General features: G+C 38.6%; 1 protein-coding gene across 2 annotated transcripts; it reads left to right on the top strand.

The window, feature by feature from the left end:
• Nucleotides 1-1,041: 1,041 nt before the first annotated feature.
• Nucleotides 1,042-16,819, top strand: LOC117415198 (host cell factor 2). 2 transcript variants are annotated; one of them, XM_034025227.3, is made up of 16 exons: nt 1,042-1,257; nt 3,505-3,653; nt 3,940-4,100; nt 4,511-4,719; nt 5,059-5,143; nt 5,492-5,598; nt 5,936-6,124; nt 6,370-6,609; nt 7,177-7,265; nt 7,856-8,012; nt 8,561-8,695; nt 9,886-9,956; nt 10,316-10,423; nt 11,023-11,208; nt 13,287-13,578; nt 14,183-16,819. In XM_034025227.3, the coding sequence occupies exons 1-16, from the start codon at nt 1,047-1,049 to the stop codon at nt 14,194-14,196; spliced, it is 2,403 nt and encodes an 800-aa protein (XP_033881118.3). In that variant the 5' UTR covers nt 1,042-1,046; the 3' UTR covers nt 14,197-16,819. The 2 variants fall into 2 exon arrangements, with proteins under 2 accessions (XP_033881118.3, XP_058882945.1); XM_059026962.1 differs by lacking the exon at nt 14,183-16,819 and adding an exon at nt 13,666-14,171.
• Nucleotides 16,820-17,055: the final 236 nt, after the last annotated feature.

The following is a 17,055-nucleotide window of genomic DNA, read 5'->3' on the forward strand; positions in this document are numbered from 1 at the left end:
ATATATTTCTAGGCAGTTTTATAAATCTATAGAAACAGTAACTCTTAAATATATTTATCAGCATATCTGTATAATTAAAGAGGAAGTATCCTGTATGCATACACTGCAGAAGATATCTATGTATATGTTGGAGTTATTGCAGTATCTCAGAAAAGATTGAAAACATAAATAAGGGGACAGTAAAAATATATATATATATATATATATATATATATATATTAATGGTAGGTATATTTCCCCTCGCTACTTCTCGCACCCCAGTACCTCCCATTAATGACTCTACCCCTAGCTTTATCACACCTTTGCAAACCTTTAAAAATAAAATGTAGTGTGACACTAGTAATTTATTATTTGCCTGAGTACGACAACCTGTAGGTGTAAACAAACAGGAAAGCCAACAAGTTCTGATTTGCACCAAATGTGAACAGCGTTTACGATTCCAGGTTAAAATGTGCCCAGAAGGTGGCGCTGAAACACCACAGTTTTTTTTTTAAAATCTTAAAATGTCTAAGACAGAGAAGATACATAATTATTGTCCAAGAAAAGTTTTGCATATGAACATAGATGACCTTGTTTACAGATATGACACCAGTGCAGGTATAGATATTTAATAATATTGAAATACCATCTGACACAATCCTGACAAGACTTGAAAATATTGCATGAAACTACAATAATACTGCAGCACGTTTTTGTAACCATAGATTTAGGGCAATTGGATTAATTTAGACTAGTCTTGGCATCAATCAATGAACAACAATAATTTCATGAACCAGCATAACCAGTGTAAATTATCTTCAACCAATAAATAATTTCATTCACTACTCTTCTAACCTAGACTGATTCCTGTGTAACGCATTCATCAACATCTGTTTTTTTCGTGTAAAACCCTAAGGGATGTCTGGGAAACATATGTCAAACCAAAAAGCTAATAAACCAAATAAGTCGATTATTCATACAGTAATTCTACATGGGCATAAGTATTTCACAATCATAAAGTAGGAAATCATTATTTATGTTAACCATAGATGTCCTGCCCCGTTGCAATGTGGGATAGAGACGGACCAGGGCCTCTTGAGTTGATTAACAACGGGACTATGGCTGCTGAAAGTCCCATCTGGAGAAAGGTTAACTCCTTCAGCGGCCCGGTTCCACGGTCGCGACACGGGCACCGTGCAGCCGCTATACGGGAGCTACTCATAGTCTTCGGGGGAGGGAACGAGGGGATCGCCGAGGAGCTGCATGTTTACAATACCGGTAAGGGGGTGGGGGAAGTCGTGGAGCATTTCAAATCTATAGCAACATGAGACGCCTCCAGCCAATACAAAAGTCGCCTAAGGTGCAGCCACTTTTATTTATTTTGATGTTCATTAAAATAGGTAAAGGCAAAAAAGCCACAATAATGCACAAAATATGCACTATTAGAATAAATAACAGAATCTAAAAACTTATAATAACGGATGTGCTACATACTTTGATTTAATTACTCGATTAATTGGTTTATATAACTTTTAGTTTTTTAAACGCTAAACTATGTTTCCGACAGAACTCAATAAATTACATTGTTCGGTGAATTAAAAAAAAAGCCATACAGATTACAATTCCAATACATACACAATGAAAACACAAACACCTAGTTTAGCAGTACCGCAGAAAAACAAATACTGATGTACCGTATATTGGTTCGTAATATATTCTCGTTTTTTTAAAGCAGATCCGTAAATTATTTTTTAACCATTTATTTTGTCGTTGGTCAAAAACAATATAGCGAGCTATGTTTATAACAACGTCCATCTCGGTTCACCTCGACTCTGGCGTGTTTTAACAAGAGTGTGCCAACTTAAGAGTCCTGCGAGTCCTGCAATTCTTGCAACATTAGTTTAAAATGCAGTTTGCAGCCGTTGTTGGGATTCAATTGCAAATGGTTATTTACAGATTGCTTTAGTTTTCTGCTTCAGACGTGTTTGTATTGAGGGACGTAAAGTTGATTGCCGTTTCATTTAATTGGTTGCTGATTGCTTTTTCATTTACTTGGTTGCCGGTTGATTTTTCTTTCACAAGTATTTCAGAGTACAAGGAGACAACAATCGATTTCAGATTTGCCGATTGCGTTTTCAGAAGTTGCAGCATGCATGAAAAGAGCTGATCAAATCGGCTTTAGTTTTAGGCAGCCCGCAAAAATATTTGCATCATGTCCTGTGTACAATGATGGAGTTTCTTTCCCTTTGTTTTAGCTTTTGCCACCTGGACAGCGAGTAATGAAACGGCAATCTGCAAACATCTTTATGTCACTTTGTTATTGTACTTGTTTGTTTTTGAGGGGGGGGGGGGGGGGACAAATCGGGCTGCATTTATACTTTGTCATTTGTGCCCAGTGGCTGTGCATCACTTGGTGAGTTTATCACATTTTAGCTTTTCTTTCTGCCACAGTTCCCTAGGGTTCAGCAAGGTGGTTTGCAGCTTAAAGGAATATCCGCTAGAAAGTGTCCTGAGGGCATCCGATGATTCGAGGGCATTTACCAAGCACTCCCACCTTTCACTTCCAGAGCTCGGCAACGCTACAAAATCAACCCACCCTGACCCTGACCCTGACCCTAACCCAACCCCAACCCTAACCTTAAGAAACCCCAGCCCTAAAACCTAACCCTAACCATTAAAAATCATCTGATACCCTCAAGACACTTTCTAGTGGATATTCCTTTGTGCTGCAGGTGGATCTACATTGTAGAATGTGAAGTGCCTTCACAAACTAGTCAAATCCAATGTAGAAAGAGTATAGATATAAGTAGACACAGTGTGTTAAAATAAGATTTTCCCTGGCATAGTTTATTTAAATAAGTGTGTCTACTTTTTTTCTGAGTGGCTTTAACAGAGAAACATTTTAGCAATGGGGTGTTTTTCCAGATCCCAGGTGATTTTAGGATGATTTTTCATAATAATAATAATAATAAAAACATTACATTTGAAGATTACCAGCTCCCCAGTTTCTTTTTATTATTATTATTTATTTCTTAGCAGACGCCCTTATCCAGGGCGACTTACAATTGTTACAAGATAATATATTATTTTTACATACAATTACATTATTTTTTTACAAATTATTTTTACATACAATTACCCATTTGTACAGTTGGGTTTTTACTGGAGTAATCTAGGTCAAGTACCTTGCTCAAGGGTACAGCAGCAGTGTCCCCCACCATGGATTGAACCCACAACCCTCCGGTCAAGAGTCCAGAGGCCTAACCACTACTCCACACTGCTGCCCTATAATATCTAAATTAGTCTGTCCCTAAATTGACTAAACATTCTGTGTATGCAAGCATCCCCTCTCGTTTAAATCTGTACCAGATATACAAATCTTTTTTATAATAAATAGCAGTCCCTGTGAGATGTAATGAAAGGGTTTTACCCTAATTAAAATATATTTCCCCCTGAACTCCTGTCACATGATTTAGATATGCTCCAGTGACTCCGCTTGTCCTCTTCTCTCGCTCTTGTTTTTAGTTTCGAAGCAGTGGTTCCTGCCTGCAGTGCGAGGAGACATCCCACCTGGGTGTGCAGCACATGGCTTTGCCTGCGAAGGGACCAGGATCCTGGTATTCGGGGGGATGGTGGAATTTGGGAAATACAGCAACAGTCTTTATGAGCTACAGGCAAGTACAAAACGCAGCTACAGTAACTTTTATACCAGATTACCAGAATATATTTAATAGAACTAGGCATAGATGAGTGTTATAATGTTCCCTGCAATGTCTTGTGTTAAGTGGAGGATTACAAGTGGCTGTACCAACCAGTATGGACGAGAGTGCAATTCTACAGTTGTCTACCTTCTGACATTGCTTTGTAGATTTTTTTTTCTGCGACCTGTAAGAAAAAAAGTTAGAGATAAGTATAAAGGAATTTGAATGAAAGAAGTGAACCAGGTGACTTTGTTTGCAGGCGAGCCGATGGCTTTGGAAGAAGCTGAAACCCAAACCCCCGAGGAACGGAGTGCCCCCCTGTCCTCGACTCGGTCACAGCTTCACACTCTTCGGCAACAAATGCTACCTGTTTGGGGGCCTGGCGAACGACAGCGACGATCCCAATAGCAATGTCCCTAGGTAGGAGCACCTTTTCACTTGCTGTTTTTTTCACTAAGGCAAAGGTTTAGTAAATTGTGACCAAAATAACTTGGTAAGTCCTATTACATCACTGCCTGTCAAGTCAGGTGCACTGGTGGCTTCAGTTGGTATTATTGTAGTTTGCTGTAGTTAGACCAACATGTGTGAGGACAACACAAGACAGTTTCTGGTACTTTGTCCATTCAGAAAATCATGTGCTGCTGAACCAGGAGAAAATAGTCGTAAGAACATCTTGTAGCTTCTAAAGGCTCCAAAAGGTGTCGCTATTAGGCTTTGTTGTTCATTCATAGGGTTGTGTATAACAACCATGGAGTGGGTGATCACATTGGCCATCAACACTGAATGATCACATTGGCCATCAATACTGATGATCATTTGGTCTTATGCAGGTACCTGAATGACTTTTACGAGCTGGAGCTGCAGGCAGTTTCAGGTGTAAAAGGCTGGAATATTCCTGAGATAAAGGGGACGGCTCCCTCCGCGCGGGAGTCTCACACAGCCATCATCTATAGCAGCAAGGGCTCTTACTCCCCCAAGCTCTACATCTTTGGGGGCATGCGGGGGTACAGGCTGGGAGACCTCTGGCAGCTTGACCTAGGTAACTTCAAACAGTGGATTGGACTAGAACTATGTAAGCTGCGTATGGAGACGGTTTTAGGATTAGATTTTGAGATAATGCTCACAAATAACTTTTAAACTTAGTTGGTCTGTTGTGGTTGAACAATGTTAAATGCATGAATAATCATAGTCTAATTTGACAAACTTTCAGTTTCCCTTGTTTAGTTAAATTTGATAAATGTGCAATACATAATGAGAACTATATGGGGGCTTATATACTTGTATGTCTAACATTGCTGCTCAAGAAGAAGCTATCTATACAGTATTTAAGAAGATAACTGTAGTCTGACAGGATTTTTCTTGTATTTGTCTCTTAAAGAAACCATGACGTGGACACTGCCGGAAACCAAAGGCCCATCTCCTCTACCCAGGAGTCTCCACTCTGCTAATGTCATTGGAAATAAGTAAGTAATACAAATATGTGCATTGATTTTAAAAAATATATGATTGAATGTAGTTAAACGCTTTGTTTCAGCTAAAAGCAAGTGCTATCTTAAACTCTTTTCAGTTACCAGGTATTTAAAGATTACTTAGGTTTTTTACAAATTTTATATCAATTATAGTAATTGGTGATTACCTAAAAGGCTTTTTCATTAAAGAAACATTTGTAAACATTCTGGTACAGTGCGTCTGCCAGTGTGAGTGCTAGTGGTAGCACCTTGCTTGGATTCAGTTTTGAAATCTTCCCCAAAGTAGAATTTCGTCATTCTGGTGAGATGTTTCAGCAATTTTTGCTTGATTTGTGTCTGCAGGATGTACATATTTGGTGGCTGGATTCCAATATTGATGAATGAAGACAAATCAAGTGCCTTTGATAATGAGTGGTCCTGCACCAATTCAATGTCCTACCTGAACCTAGGTCAGTTCTGTTTACAGATTTATTTATTTAATTAATTAATTTATAATTATGAATCTAAGAAGTAAGGAATATAATAAATTCAAAGTTAGGGTAATGCATTAAAGGTTATTTGTTTCAATAGTGCTAATGTAAGCAAAATATAAAAAAAAATTGTCTACATGTTGTTCGTCAACAGATAATTATAAAAATAAATCAATGTGGTTAATTGATTTCTATTTTATTTATTTATTTGTTTTTAAAAGCCTTACGACCCCACAAAAAATGTAAAGGTTATGTTAGCAAGCTTACAGTATGTTGATTGTAAGTGACACAATCTGTGTGATTTTGTCATGGCCAGACACCATGACGTGGAATGGCCTGGTGTGGGAGAGGCAGGAGGATGGGAAGGCGAGCAGCCCACGGCCCCGCGCTGGACACTGTGCCGCTGTCATTGGCTCCCGCCTCTATATCTGGAGTGGGAGGGATGGCTACAGGAAAGCCTGGAACTATCAGGTGTGCTGTAAGGACCTCTGGTACATGGAGACTGGTAAGCAGTGGCGACAGTTGACTGTTTTTAATAACTGATTTAACCAGTAAAAACAACACAGATGTTAAGTGTGATATATTTGTTTGTGCTTTTCTAATGATTTTGAAAAGGTCCTTTAAACTTGAATCGCTCCTGCATTTAGTCCTCCCTCGATGATTTGAACAGAACAATTACATTTATTGCCACCCCTGCTGACACTGCTGTTCAGGATAAATGTAATTACTTTTTTTTTGTCATGTTTTCAGAGAAGCCATCAACTCCATCGCCAGTGTTTTTAGTAAAAGCTACCCTCAAGTCCCTTCACGTGGCCTGGCACCCACTCCCGGAAGCAGAGTCCTATCTACTCCAGCTGCAGCCTGAGCCCACAGCACCAGCTTCCTCTACGACCCTTTCCTCTAACCAGCTGTCATCAGCCAATCCAACTACCATGGTGCCATTAAAAGAGCTGCAACAAGGAGCAGCAGCCACCTTGCTGGAACTATCAGGTAGGCCTTTCTCTTCCTCTTTCCTACCACCTCTTTGTCTCTCTTACTTTCTCTTTCTGGCACTCCTCATTTCTCTGATTGTGTCTCCCTCCCTTGCTGCTATAAAAACAGTTTCACATTCACAACTGAGCTGACCTGGGCTGAGTGGAGTTTGTTCATGAGGATGTCATCTTGACTCTTGATGCATAATGTCATTCTCCCAAGCATTGTCGCCATCTTGGGTCTACATGTACCTCACCGCAAGATGTATGGTTGTCCTGTTATAGACCATTCACTGCAAGATCAAGTCATCGTGAATAAACATACTCTGAATAAATCATTTGAATAAACCCTATGTCTCTTTACACTTAATTCAAGGGTTAACTCAGACCCTCCGCCACAATAAGAGAATCCCTTCTGTGGTGAATCTCAATAGGCGAAATCAAAATCTCAGAAAGAGTTATTTATTTAAGATAAAGTGTATTATCAGTCTGATCTCATTCATACAATATATGCTAAGTACTTTGTAATGTATGCATTCGGAAGTCACTGTCTGTGAAGTGTTTCCATGACTGTTTTACTATTCAGGTACCACAGGAGCACAAGCAGCTCACAGCACAGGCAGCACTGCCCTCTCTCAGCTGCAGTCAGGAGAAGTGGCTGCACACACCCACCAGGTGAGAAAGCATCAACACGGCAGCATATAACCTGGGACACTGCATCTGTAATACATCCGTAACCTCCAAAACACTCAATCATAGATTCCAAGATAAAACCAAGTGAAGTAGGCAAGTACCTTTATCTGTGTAACAGTCTTATTACAATTTGGAACTTTGACGTGATTATGGACATTCAGAAATGCTGTAATAACTTTCACAGGTGTGATTATTCTATCTAGTATGTGTACACATCAAGGTGGTTAATTCCTGCAAATTCAATTACTGTGTAGACACCTTTTTTCAGGAGCGGTGACTGAGGGTGGCTGACTTGGAGGCAGATTCAGTGTTGATTCTTCCCAAGCTTGCATCTAAAAACATACAGTGAGCCTCCGTAGAAGGGTTCTGTGTGTCAGCAGTATTATACGAGGGACAGTATTAGAATATAGAACTGCAGTATATAGCACCTTATGTTGGCTTTGTAAGAATGTGCCTTATAGTTCAGTGTTTCAGGAAGGGCTTTATATCAGCAATCAAAAGGTACACATTTCACCTTTTGTCAAGAAACTAACACAAAATAAATACATTTACAGCATTGCTTTTTTATTTAGATAACCTCCCATGTGTTATCATATATCGAAAGGGAGGACATTTCACTGAGAAAGCCAGGATGCAATGAGTCGGCTACTGATAATAGTGTGGACCAAAATGCAGCCTGTGTAGCTGAAAGTAACCACTGTCCTGCAACAGGGCCACCTAGTGCTACAGGTGAGATACCAGAATTATACCTGCTTAGCTGTAACCCAGTTTGTGATTACAGGAATGGTACTGTGGCACTTGGTGTATATATATATATATATATATATATATATATATATATATACAGGGTGTAACATGGCCTGTATTTAGTGTTAAGGGTAAACGTACTTACTTGATGCTTTTTGGATGTCGCAATCCTCTGCAACCGAGGTCTTCCTGCATCCTGCATACTTGTCTTCTGAGCTGTTTGCCACTTCTTAAAGATGTGTAAGACTGTAGACCTGTTGCTGTCTGGGTTAGACTGCTCTGACTAGTTGACTCAGACTATCAAACTCAAACCATATATATATATATATATATATATTATTTATTATTATTTTTTTTTTCATGCCCATTTTACATTTAACTATTTTTAAAGCTAATTTAATATTTTATTACAAAGTCAATAAAGATTCAGGTTATTGGCGTAACACTAGGTCTCATGCAGGTTATCAGGATTTACATCTTGCAAGTCTTCTGGCCAATGACGTATAATTTCTGTTTTGCTGTATCTGCAGCCCTTGTTCTTACAGAGGAGGACCCCATGACGAACCTTGCCCCACCCAATCAAATGACAGAGTCCACTGTTAAATCAGAGCCCATGGAAACTGAACTTAGTAATGATGCTGCATCGCTACCTCCGAAGTCTCAAGGTAAGTGGTTTTCATATCCCTTTTTTTATATTGTGTCTCTTAAATGGTTACGATAGTAACCAAAATGTTGCTAATGAGAAAGTGTTTGTTAATATATGCTTTAAATCATGAATGTTCCAGTTCAACATCCTCCAGGTATAGCATTTGATATATAAATAAATTATGTATACATGCATGCAGAATTCTTGTATTCCTTTCATATTCCGCGTTTATATGGTAAACTTTATGCCATTAACGCATGTGTATCTTACTTCCAACTGCAAGCCAAAACAGTGTTGACGGTATTAGTTTTTGGTTTGTTGTTTATGGTAAAGAGCTGGTGGTGTGGATGTATATTTCTGTTTTTTGTTTGTTTTTTTAGATATGGAATCTGATATTTTGAGATTGTGTTTGTGGCTTTTAATTCAGTGCAGTGTGTTCACGCAGACATGCACGCTTATGTCTTAATTGATAATGAGGAGACAGATAAACAGATATACAGTAGAGTAATAGTAGATTTATAACAATAATAAATAAATACTGTGTGTCGTCACATACATAGCTCATATAAATGTGATGGCTACTATATTATAATATACTAATATAATTATTTACCTTCAGTCTCGTCAGTTAACTGGTCTGGGTAACGTTCTTCTTCAAATTTGATATCCACTCCATGTTGGGTTGGTAAGGACAAAGGATGATTACCCAGTATATCATTCATCTGGCTGAAATAAGGAAAAACATGGATTCGCCTCACTCCTGTTGTTTTTTTTTTTTCTTTTATAATACTGTGTTTTTAAAACTTTCCATCGATGATGAACTTGATCCACAGTTCTCTAAACCTCACTTCATGTTTTTTCCCCACCACTCTTTTAAACACTTCTGCACATCTCTGTTTCTTGCCATCAAGCTGTTTTATGACTTTAAAATCCGTCATGTTTACTGCTGTGAGTATCTGTTACTGCGTGTGTCTGTTGTGGGTTACGCTTCATGGTTGGAATATGCTGTTTACATGGCTTTATATTCCACTAGTATTCCGCATACTAGTGGAATATGCCATCTCCAATATTCCGAATATGCAGAGGTGGAATATTCCTCTTCATATTCCGAATAAGCTGTTTGCATGGCGGAATATAGATTCGGATTATTCAGTATTCCAGATATTACTGGCCATGTAAACACACTGATTGTCATCTTTCTTCCTCCAGACCAAGACAATACTACACCAGCCACTTTGACAACTACCTCAGTAACTTCCACTAAAAGCAACATTCAAATGGTAAGCACACAGACCTCTGTCATTGCAGCTGCTCTCTCACTTGGGGTTCAAATAAATACATGCGATTCCTTAAACATCAACTTGAGTGCCGTCCGAGGGAGTACTGCATACAACATTGAGTCAGAATAGTTTTAAATCTACCACCCCTATCTCAATCTCAGGGGTCAAAGCTGACCACCAGAAACATTGAAACAAATTGCATACATGGATAGCAGAATTTAGAACATGCATTAAAAATGCAATTTAGGTGGAGTTTGAAAGATGCACATTCTGTAGAATTATCATAATACTAGCCAGTGTGAAGTTCAAATCCTAATGTTGGCATGTTTCTAAATTAAACCTTTTTTTTAAACCAACAGGGAAACACAGAACTGGCAGATAACCAGTGGTATGATGTGGGGATCTTTAAAACACTTTACTCTGAAGTGACGCACTATTACCTATCACAGGTGGACAGTAAAGGGAATGTAAGTATATCGTTTTAGCCCTGCATATCTTCCTAAGAAGCATAAGCCCTTTTCAGTCACAAGCACTAACGGGTAAGAGTAATTCATCTGCATATGTTGAAATTTAGGCCTAACAATTCACGTATTAAAATGCTGTTTACAAATGAGTGTGTGAAAATCATATTGCTCTTTTTAGTGTTCAGCTTTGGTATTATTATTATTATTATTATTATTATTATTATTTGTTTATTTAGCAGACGCCTTTATCCAAGGTGACTTACAGAGACTAGGGTGTGTGAACTATGCATCAGATGCAGAGTCACTTACAATTACGTCTCACCCGAAAGACGGAGCACAAGGAGGTTAAGTGACTTGCTCAGGGTCACACAATGAGTCAGTGGCTGAGGTGGGATTTGAACCGGGGACCAAGCCCTTTTCTTTAACCACTGGACTACACAGCCTTCTAGTAGGTCCCAGGTACTGTAGGTCCCATTGTGATCACTGTCAATAACGTTGGTGTAGTATAGAAAATGAGCACATAAACCTTATAAACTAAGGGAGGAAATGGGATCTAGAAAAGGATTGCATTTTCACTTGGCCCTACTTTCCTGCATTTCTAGCTGGAGCCTACTAATTCCCCTGATTATGAGGACCTGAAGCAGCAGGCTTTGACCCCCGGTGCTGCATACCGCTTCAGGGTGGCTGGGATAAACAGCTGCGGACAGGGCCAGTTTAGTCAAGTCAGTGAATACAAGACCTGCCAGCCTGGCTTTCCTGGAGCACCGTCGTCTGTCAAGATAACAAAGGTTTACTCTCACTGGTTGTGTACAGACCCTTTTCACTTTCCTTTCTGTCTGCCTCTGTCTTTACTATTTTAAATGACAGATTTAGTCAGCTTCATTACAATGTTTGTAGCATTTTTAGTCTTAAAAGTTCAAACAGATTAAATAAAGCACATGGGAGACCTTAAAGAGTAAGTAGCGGGGTTTTGAAAAATATAGCGTTATGCATCCCCACGTGTTGTTAAATAATGTACCTGTCATTTCTTTTCATTGTTAACATCCTGACGACATTTTACACTTATACCCTTTAAAGTCTGTGTCAAAGCGCTTTTCAAAATGGCCGTACCAGTACACCTGGGTTTGAGATGAGTCCTGTAAATCACTTAACTGCATAAAGTGATTTACGATTTAAAAACAAAAGCAAAACAAAACAAACAAAAAAAAAAACATAAGTGCTCTGGCTTTTCTGTTCCGTACCACATCTTGGATCGTTCTTGCCGTGTTACCTGTTTGACAATGTGGGCAATAATCCTTACACTGTCAGTGTACTAGAGCAGCCATTTTGAAAATAGCTTTGAAACACAAAGCTAGTTATAAGTGAAAAAAGTTGTCGGGATGTTAACAATGAAAAGAAAAATTACAGGTGTGTTATTTAAACAGCTGTAGCAACATGTGGGGACGTGTAAAGCCGTATCCACACTGGATGCGAGCGAATAATTTAGAAGTCACTGCAGTCATATGGGAGAATCCACACCAGATGCAAGCGACATTGCTCTGAGAATGTCGTGTTGCGCGACTGGAGTGAAACTGACCAATCAGAAGCAAGGTTAACCCCCTTGATACAAGTCAAACGCTGTCCAGTTCACCGGACTGTTTTAAAAGGAAAAACTAAATTATTATTATTTATTTCTTAGCAGATGCCCTTATCCAGGGCGACTTACAATTGTTACAAGATATCACATTATTTTTTACATACAATTACCCATTTATACAGTTGGGTTTTTACTGGAGCAATCTAGATAAAGTACCTTGCTCAAGGGTACAGCAGCAGTGTCCCCCACCTGGATTGAACCCACGACCCTCCGGTCAAGAGTGTAGAGCCCTAACCACTACTCCACACTGCATAAAAGTAAAAGTAAATAATAATACAAGGTAAGTGGTGACCTGCGCATAATAACATGAATAATAATAATAATAATGAAGATGGTGATTATGTAGTGCTTAACAGCAACGTAATAATAATAATAATAATAATAATAATAATAATAATAATGTTGCACTTTAAAATACTTGGTTAATAAACAAAAAAGATCAAAGAAGGAATTTGTAAAGAAACACAATTGAGATTGCAGTAAATTGTATATATAAATGTATAACAATAAAATAAAATAATTTTGTTGAAAATATCAGTTCAACTATACTACTATTGTCCAGCTGTCTGCTGACAGCTAGAGATATACTGAGCTTCAAATCAGATGACTACTACTACTACTGGTACCATGAAAACGAAAAATACTATGACTACAACTGTAGAGTTACTACTAATAATGATGATAACAACAAAACTGTTGGATATATAGGGATGTTCAATAACACTGATCTATAGATTTTACAAGTCCAACCTTTATTTTACAATGGAGTTGCCGGAGATCAGGGTTGGTAACATTTTATCAAAACAAGCCCTGTTTTGTAATGGGACAGCCCATCTCTAGTATGTCCAATAGGAATGCATGGGCAGGATCATGTATTTATTTCCAGTCTTTTGGATCGTTTCCAAGTCGTGTCTGGTGTGGATTGACATTCGGCGACTTCGCTCACATCGCTTGCTCGCTCGCATCGCTCTGTCCAGTGTGGATGCAGCCTAACGCTATATTTTTCGGAACACTCGCTACTTACTCTTTAAATTCCTAGTTATGGTTATTCCTAGTTTTGAAAAAGATGCCGTTTCCTAATTCATTTGGAATAAAGTGTTTCAGACTATACATGGTGCGCAAGGTCAGTAAATCTGGCCTCTATTTTGTTTTTCTAACTGGTACACCTCTCGTCTTATCTGCAATTATCTCTCTCAAATATATATTAATTTCCAATTTTTTCCTCACCAGGCAGCAGATTGCATTCATATCACTTGGGAGCCTCCAGCTTCGCCCTCTGGTAAAATCCTGGAGTATTCCATGTACCTGGCAGTGCGGAAAAGCCGTTCAAGCACAGCAGTGAGCTCCAGCCAGCTGGCCTTCATCAGGATCTACAGGGGGAGTAAGATCCACTGCACTGTGACCTCCTCCCAGCTGAGCAACGCGCTCATTGATTGCACATCGAGACCCGCCGTGGTGTTCCGCATCGCAGCCAAGAACGAGCAGGGCTACGGGCCGGCCACACAGATCCGGTGGCTACAAGGTACCAGGCTGCTGCTTTAGACAATAGTACAATTTCAACAAGACGTAAACAGGGATTATGACATTATGATGCATTTTTATTTTTTAGATGCATTTAAACCCAGACCACCTCCAGTAGCAGCTCCACAGAGCACAGACAAGCAGCCACTAGAACTGCCAGACAGGAAGAGGGCCAGTTATGAAGATTATATGGATATTATAATCAGTTTGTAGACCAAAAGCTGGAGGTGCCCATACAGTATAAACAGCAAGTAACCTCAATCGAATGGAATTAAAAGAAAAATAAATTCTAACACACACAGTAGTTGGTGTAGCACTTTGGAAGTGATGGAGGTTAAATTATATTGCAAATGATTATTCTGTTTTATCACTTTTCAAACCTCAGTTCCCGCTTTAAGAATTGTTTAAAAAAAAAAAAAAAAAGACCTTTTCCCTACTGGAATGATTACTAAGCGTGGTGAAGACTGCCCTAAGCAGAAACACCAATATGGAGTGATAGAAAGTACTGCTGGATATTAAGCAGTTAAGTAGAAATTAAATATAATGAAGATGTAGATGTGATGCATTAATAAAAATAAAATAATAACTGTACTTTTGCATTGTAGCAATGGAACCTTGAAGACCAAAACCGAGACATGAAACAACAAACCGCTTGTATGCTGTAAATTATTTCAGATACAGTAAAAACAGTTTTGTTTTGTATGTAATATATACAATATATATTTTTATCAACTGTAAACAATAATGCTAACATGTATTTATAGCTGGATCCTTTAGGAAAAAATGTGTCATATTTTTGTAGAAATGTGCTAAATGAGTCATTTTGTGGTTTTAGAAGCTGGTATATCTTAGTCGTGGTGGGTAACCCCAGTATATACAGAGGATCCAGGTTGCTGGAGGATTATTGTATGTTTTTGTGAATGTAAATCATAATTCTGCACATTGCTGTGTGTATTTGTCCTTCAATGTCAATGTAGCGAGCGAGGGAGGGGGTGTTTTTTCTTATCCTAAGAACCTGGTTTTCTGTAGTGAGGACTAGAAGAAAAAAAATCCATTCTATTTATCAGTTTGTACTGTGCAGTCTATCTTGTAAAATGTGGTTTGTGTGTACAGTATAGCACTCACTTCGATGCCATGCACAATATAGGTTACAACCAGGGGTTAATTTCTAAACAAAATGGTACCAGATCTAATAATGAGGAAGATGGATACAATGTATTTTTGTTTCTAGACTTAATGTATTGTCCTTGATTTACAGTTGCTTCCACATATGTTTAAAGTTCTCATCTGCTTGGGGATCAGGGTTTTGTGCCTTATTGTCGGTGTCAGTAGCTGCATGCTGACCTTTGCCTTGTCATGTTTTAATATAACCTTCAGGTTTGAGCAATACATGTGGCTAGGCAAACTGTTTATCAGTACTTTTAAAGGAGGGATATTCTTTCTGGAGTGTCTGAAGTAGCTCATCATAAGTGCCAGGGCAGTGCACAGTAATTGTCTACATATCCTCCGTTTTAGTTTGCCACACAGATACATAATCAAGTTTAGGTCTGCTAACAGTCAAATCTACTGCAGCACATGTTGCAATGCATCTTGGGCTGTTGTCAGGCTTCATGGATAATGTCTTTATCTGTTCACGTCCCCTGAATGTTTATCTTTTATAACCCAGGTTAGTACAGCTACAGGCATAGGGAGTTGGTGATTTCCATTACATGAGATTAGGTGTTAAAACTTCATGCTGTTACTGGACTCTCGCCAAGATAAGCACTAACTTAAACATAGCTTATTTTACTGTAAACTCATTTGATCAGCATATTTTGCCTCAGCACACACAATGGCTGCAATGCTGGCTCCAGGGATCAACCACAGTGCGGCCTCCCTAGCACATCGGCCTAACAACCTTCTGTTCTGAGCTGAGTAGGGTACTTCTCTGGGGTCTTCACGTGGGCACCTTCCATCCTTGGTGTTTCGTCGACTAGCCCATGACACCTTAAAGAGGGCTCAACAGTGATTCTGGCGTCCCAGCATCACCCCCCTCTGTCCCCCACTCAGCTAAGCCCAGCTTGCTTACCTTCTTTTACATCAACGGTTTATTTTATTTGCACTGTGCTTGAGATCCCCAAACAGAATTTTTTCATCTCAACCAGAGCCAGTCGCTGCTCCTCTCTGCTGCTACAGATAAGTTCTTCACTATGCGTCGCAACTCTTGACCACTGAATCCGATGTCTCTGAGAAACCGGGTTGTGGAGTGTGCCACAAATCCTTGACAACCCACCTCCACTGGATAAACCTGGACTCTTCATCCTCGCTGTTCCGCTTCAGCAGCTAGTTGAGCATACCACAGTTTCTTCCTTTCGTACGCCTCGTCCAGTCTGTTCCTCGACACATTAATTTATTTTTCAATATTATTTGTTCTTTGTTTTGAGTTATTTTGTACAAGAAGCAGTAAATATTGAGCAACAATATAACAGTACAAGTAAACAAATGCAGCCTAAAAAGGTTACTTGTACCTGCCAGTGTCCCATGCTTACGTATAATTTCATACTAAAATAGTATTTCTTAATACATGTTTATTACATTACTTCATGCCTAGCATTGCCCAAAGTATGATTTTAGTGTGAGGATACAAACTCTGCCAATAAATAGATGAACCATATAAAAAACTAAGTCAGTTAGAGAAACATCTCTGCTTGTGCCTTCATAAATTACTTTACAATTGTGATTGTACATTTTGAAGTTAGAGTACAGTGATAAAGGCACTAGCTGAAATGTTTGTCTACTTCACTTACTTTCTTACACGTTTTAGCTTAGAACTATGATTGAGCATTTTGAAGTTATGGGTAATTTACGTACTTCATTGGAAAGTGCTGCAACGTCACTCCGAGCTAAATAAACGCTTTATCAGTTAAGCAAGCAAAACCTACATTTTGAAAAGGGAATATTTGTTTTCTTCATTGTGATGTTTTTTGTTCTACTGATGAAAATGACTACAATACGGTCATACATCTAACAGGGTTTTTAATGTAAAAACTATTTTTAAGACACTAAAAGTAGAAGTAAAGCATATTCTCGAAAAATAAATAAATTGGGTTTTTCCTTATAAAAAGTCGTCTGTTCCGTCTTGATTTGTGATATCAATCATCACACTATTAATCAGTGTACTGTGGACTTCTCAAACTGGTTTCGATGTGAAAGTTACATTTATCAGAGCGTAATAAAAAAAAAAAAACCTTGTAGAAACGGAGTTTGATTATTTTTCTGAGTAGTTTCTTGTCAGTTTTATACTTTTTACCATTATTGTAGTCCTCATTTTGCTTCACTGCCTTCAAAATAGGACCTAAAAATTACATTTTATGTCATCAAAAAAAAAAAAAAAAAAAAAAGATCCTTTGTAAATCTCGTCCTTAACATTCCTGCCAATTTTAGTTAATAACAGTGCTCTAAATACAATCTAAATACAGTGTTATAATATGCTGGTGAT

Source organism: Acipenser ruthenus, chromosome 7 (genome assembly GCF_902713425.1).
Source record: "Acipenser ruthenus chromosome 7, fAciRut3.2 maternal haplotype, whole genome shotgun sequence".
Classification (NCBI taxonomy): domain Eukaryota; kingdom Metazoa; phylum Chordata; class Actinopteri; order Acipenseriformes; family Acipenseridae; genus Acipenser; species Acipenser ruthenus.

Coding starts and splice junctions, on each gene's coding strand:
- LOC117415198 (XM_059026962.1), top strand. CDS start 1,047: ATGTGGGATAGAGACGGACCAGGGCCTCTTGAGTTGATTAACAACGGG. Junction 10,424..11,022: donor AGGTGGACAGTAAAGGGAAT/GTAAGTATATCG, acceptor CTGCATTTCTAG/CTGGAGCCTACTAATTCCCC. Junction 13,579..13,665: donor ACAGATCCGGTGGCTACAAG/GTACCAGGCTGC, acceptor TTTATTTTTTAG/ATGCATTTAAACCCAGACCA.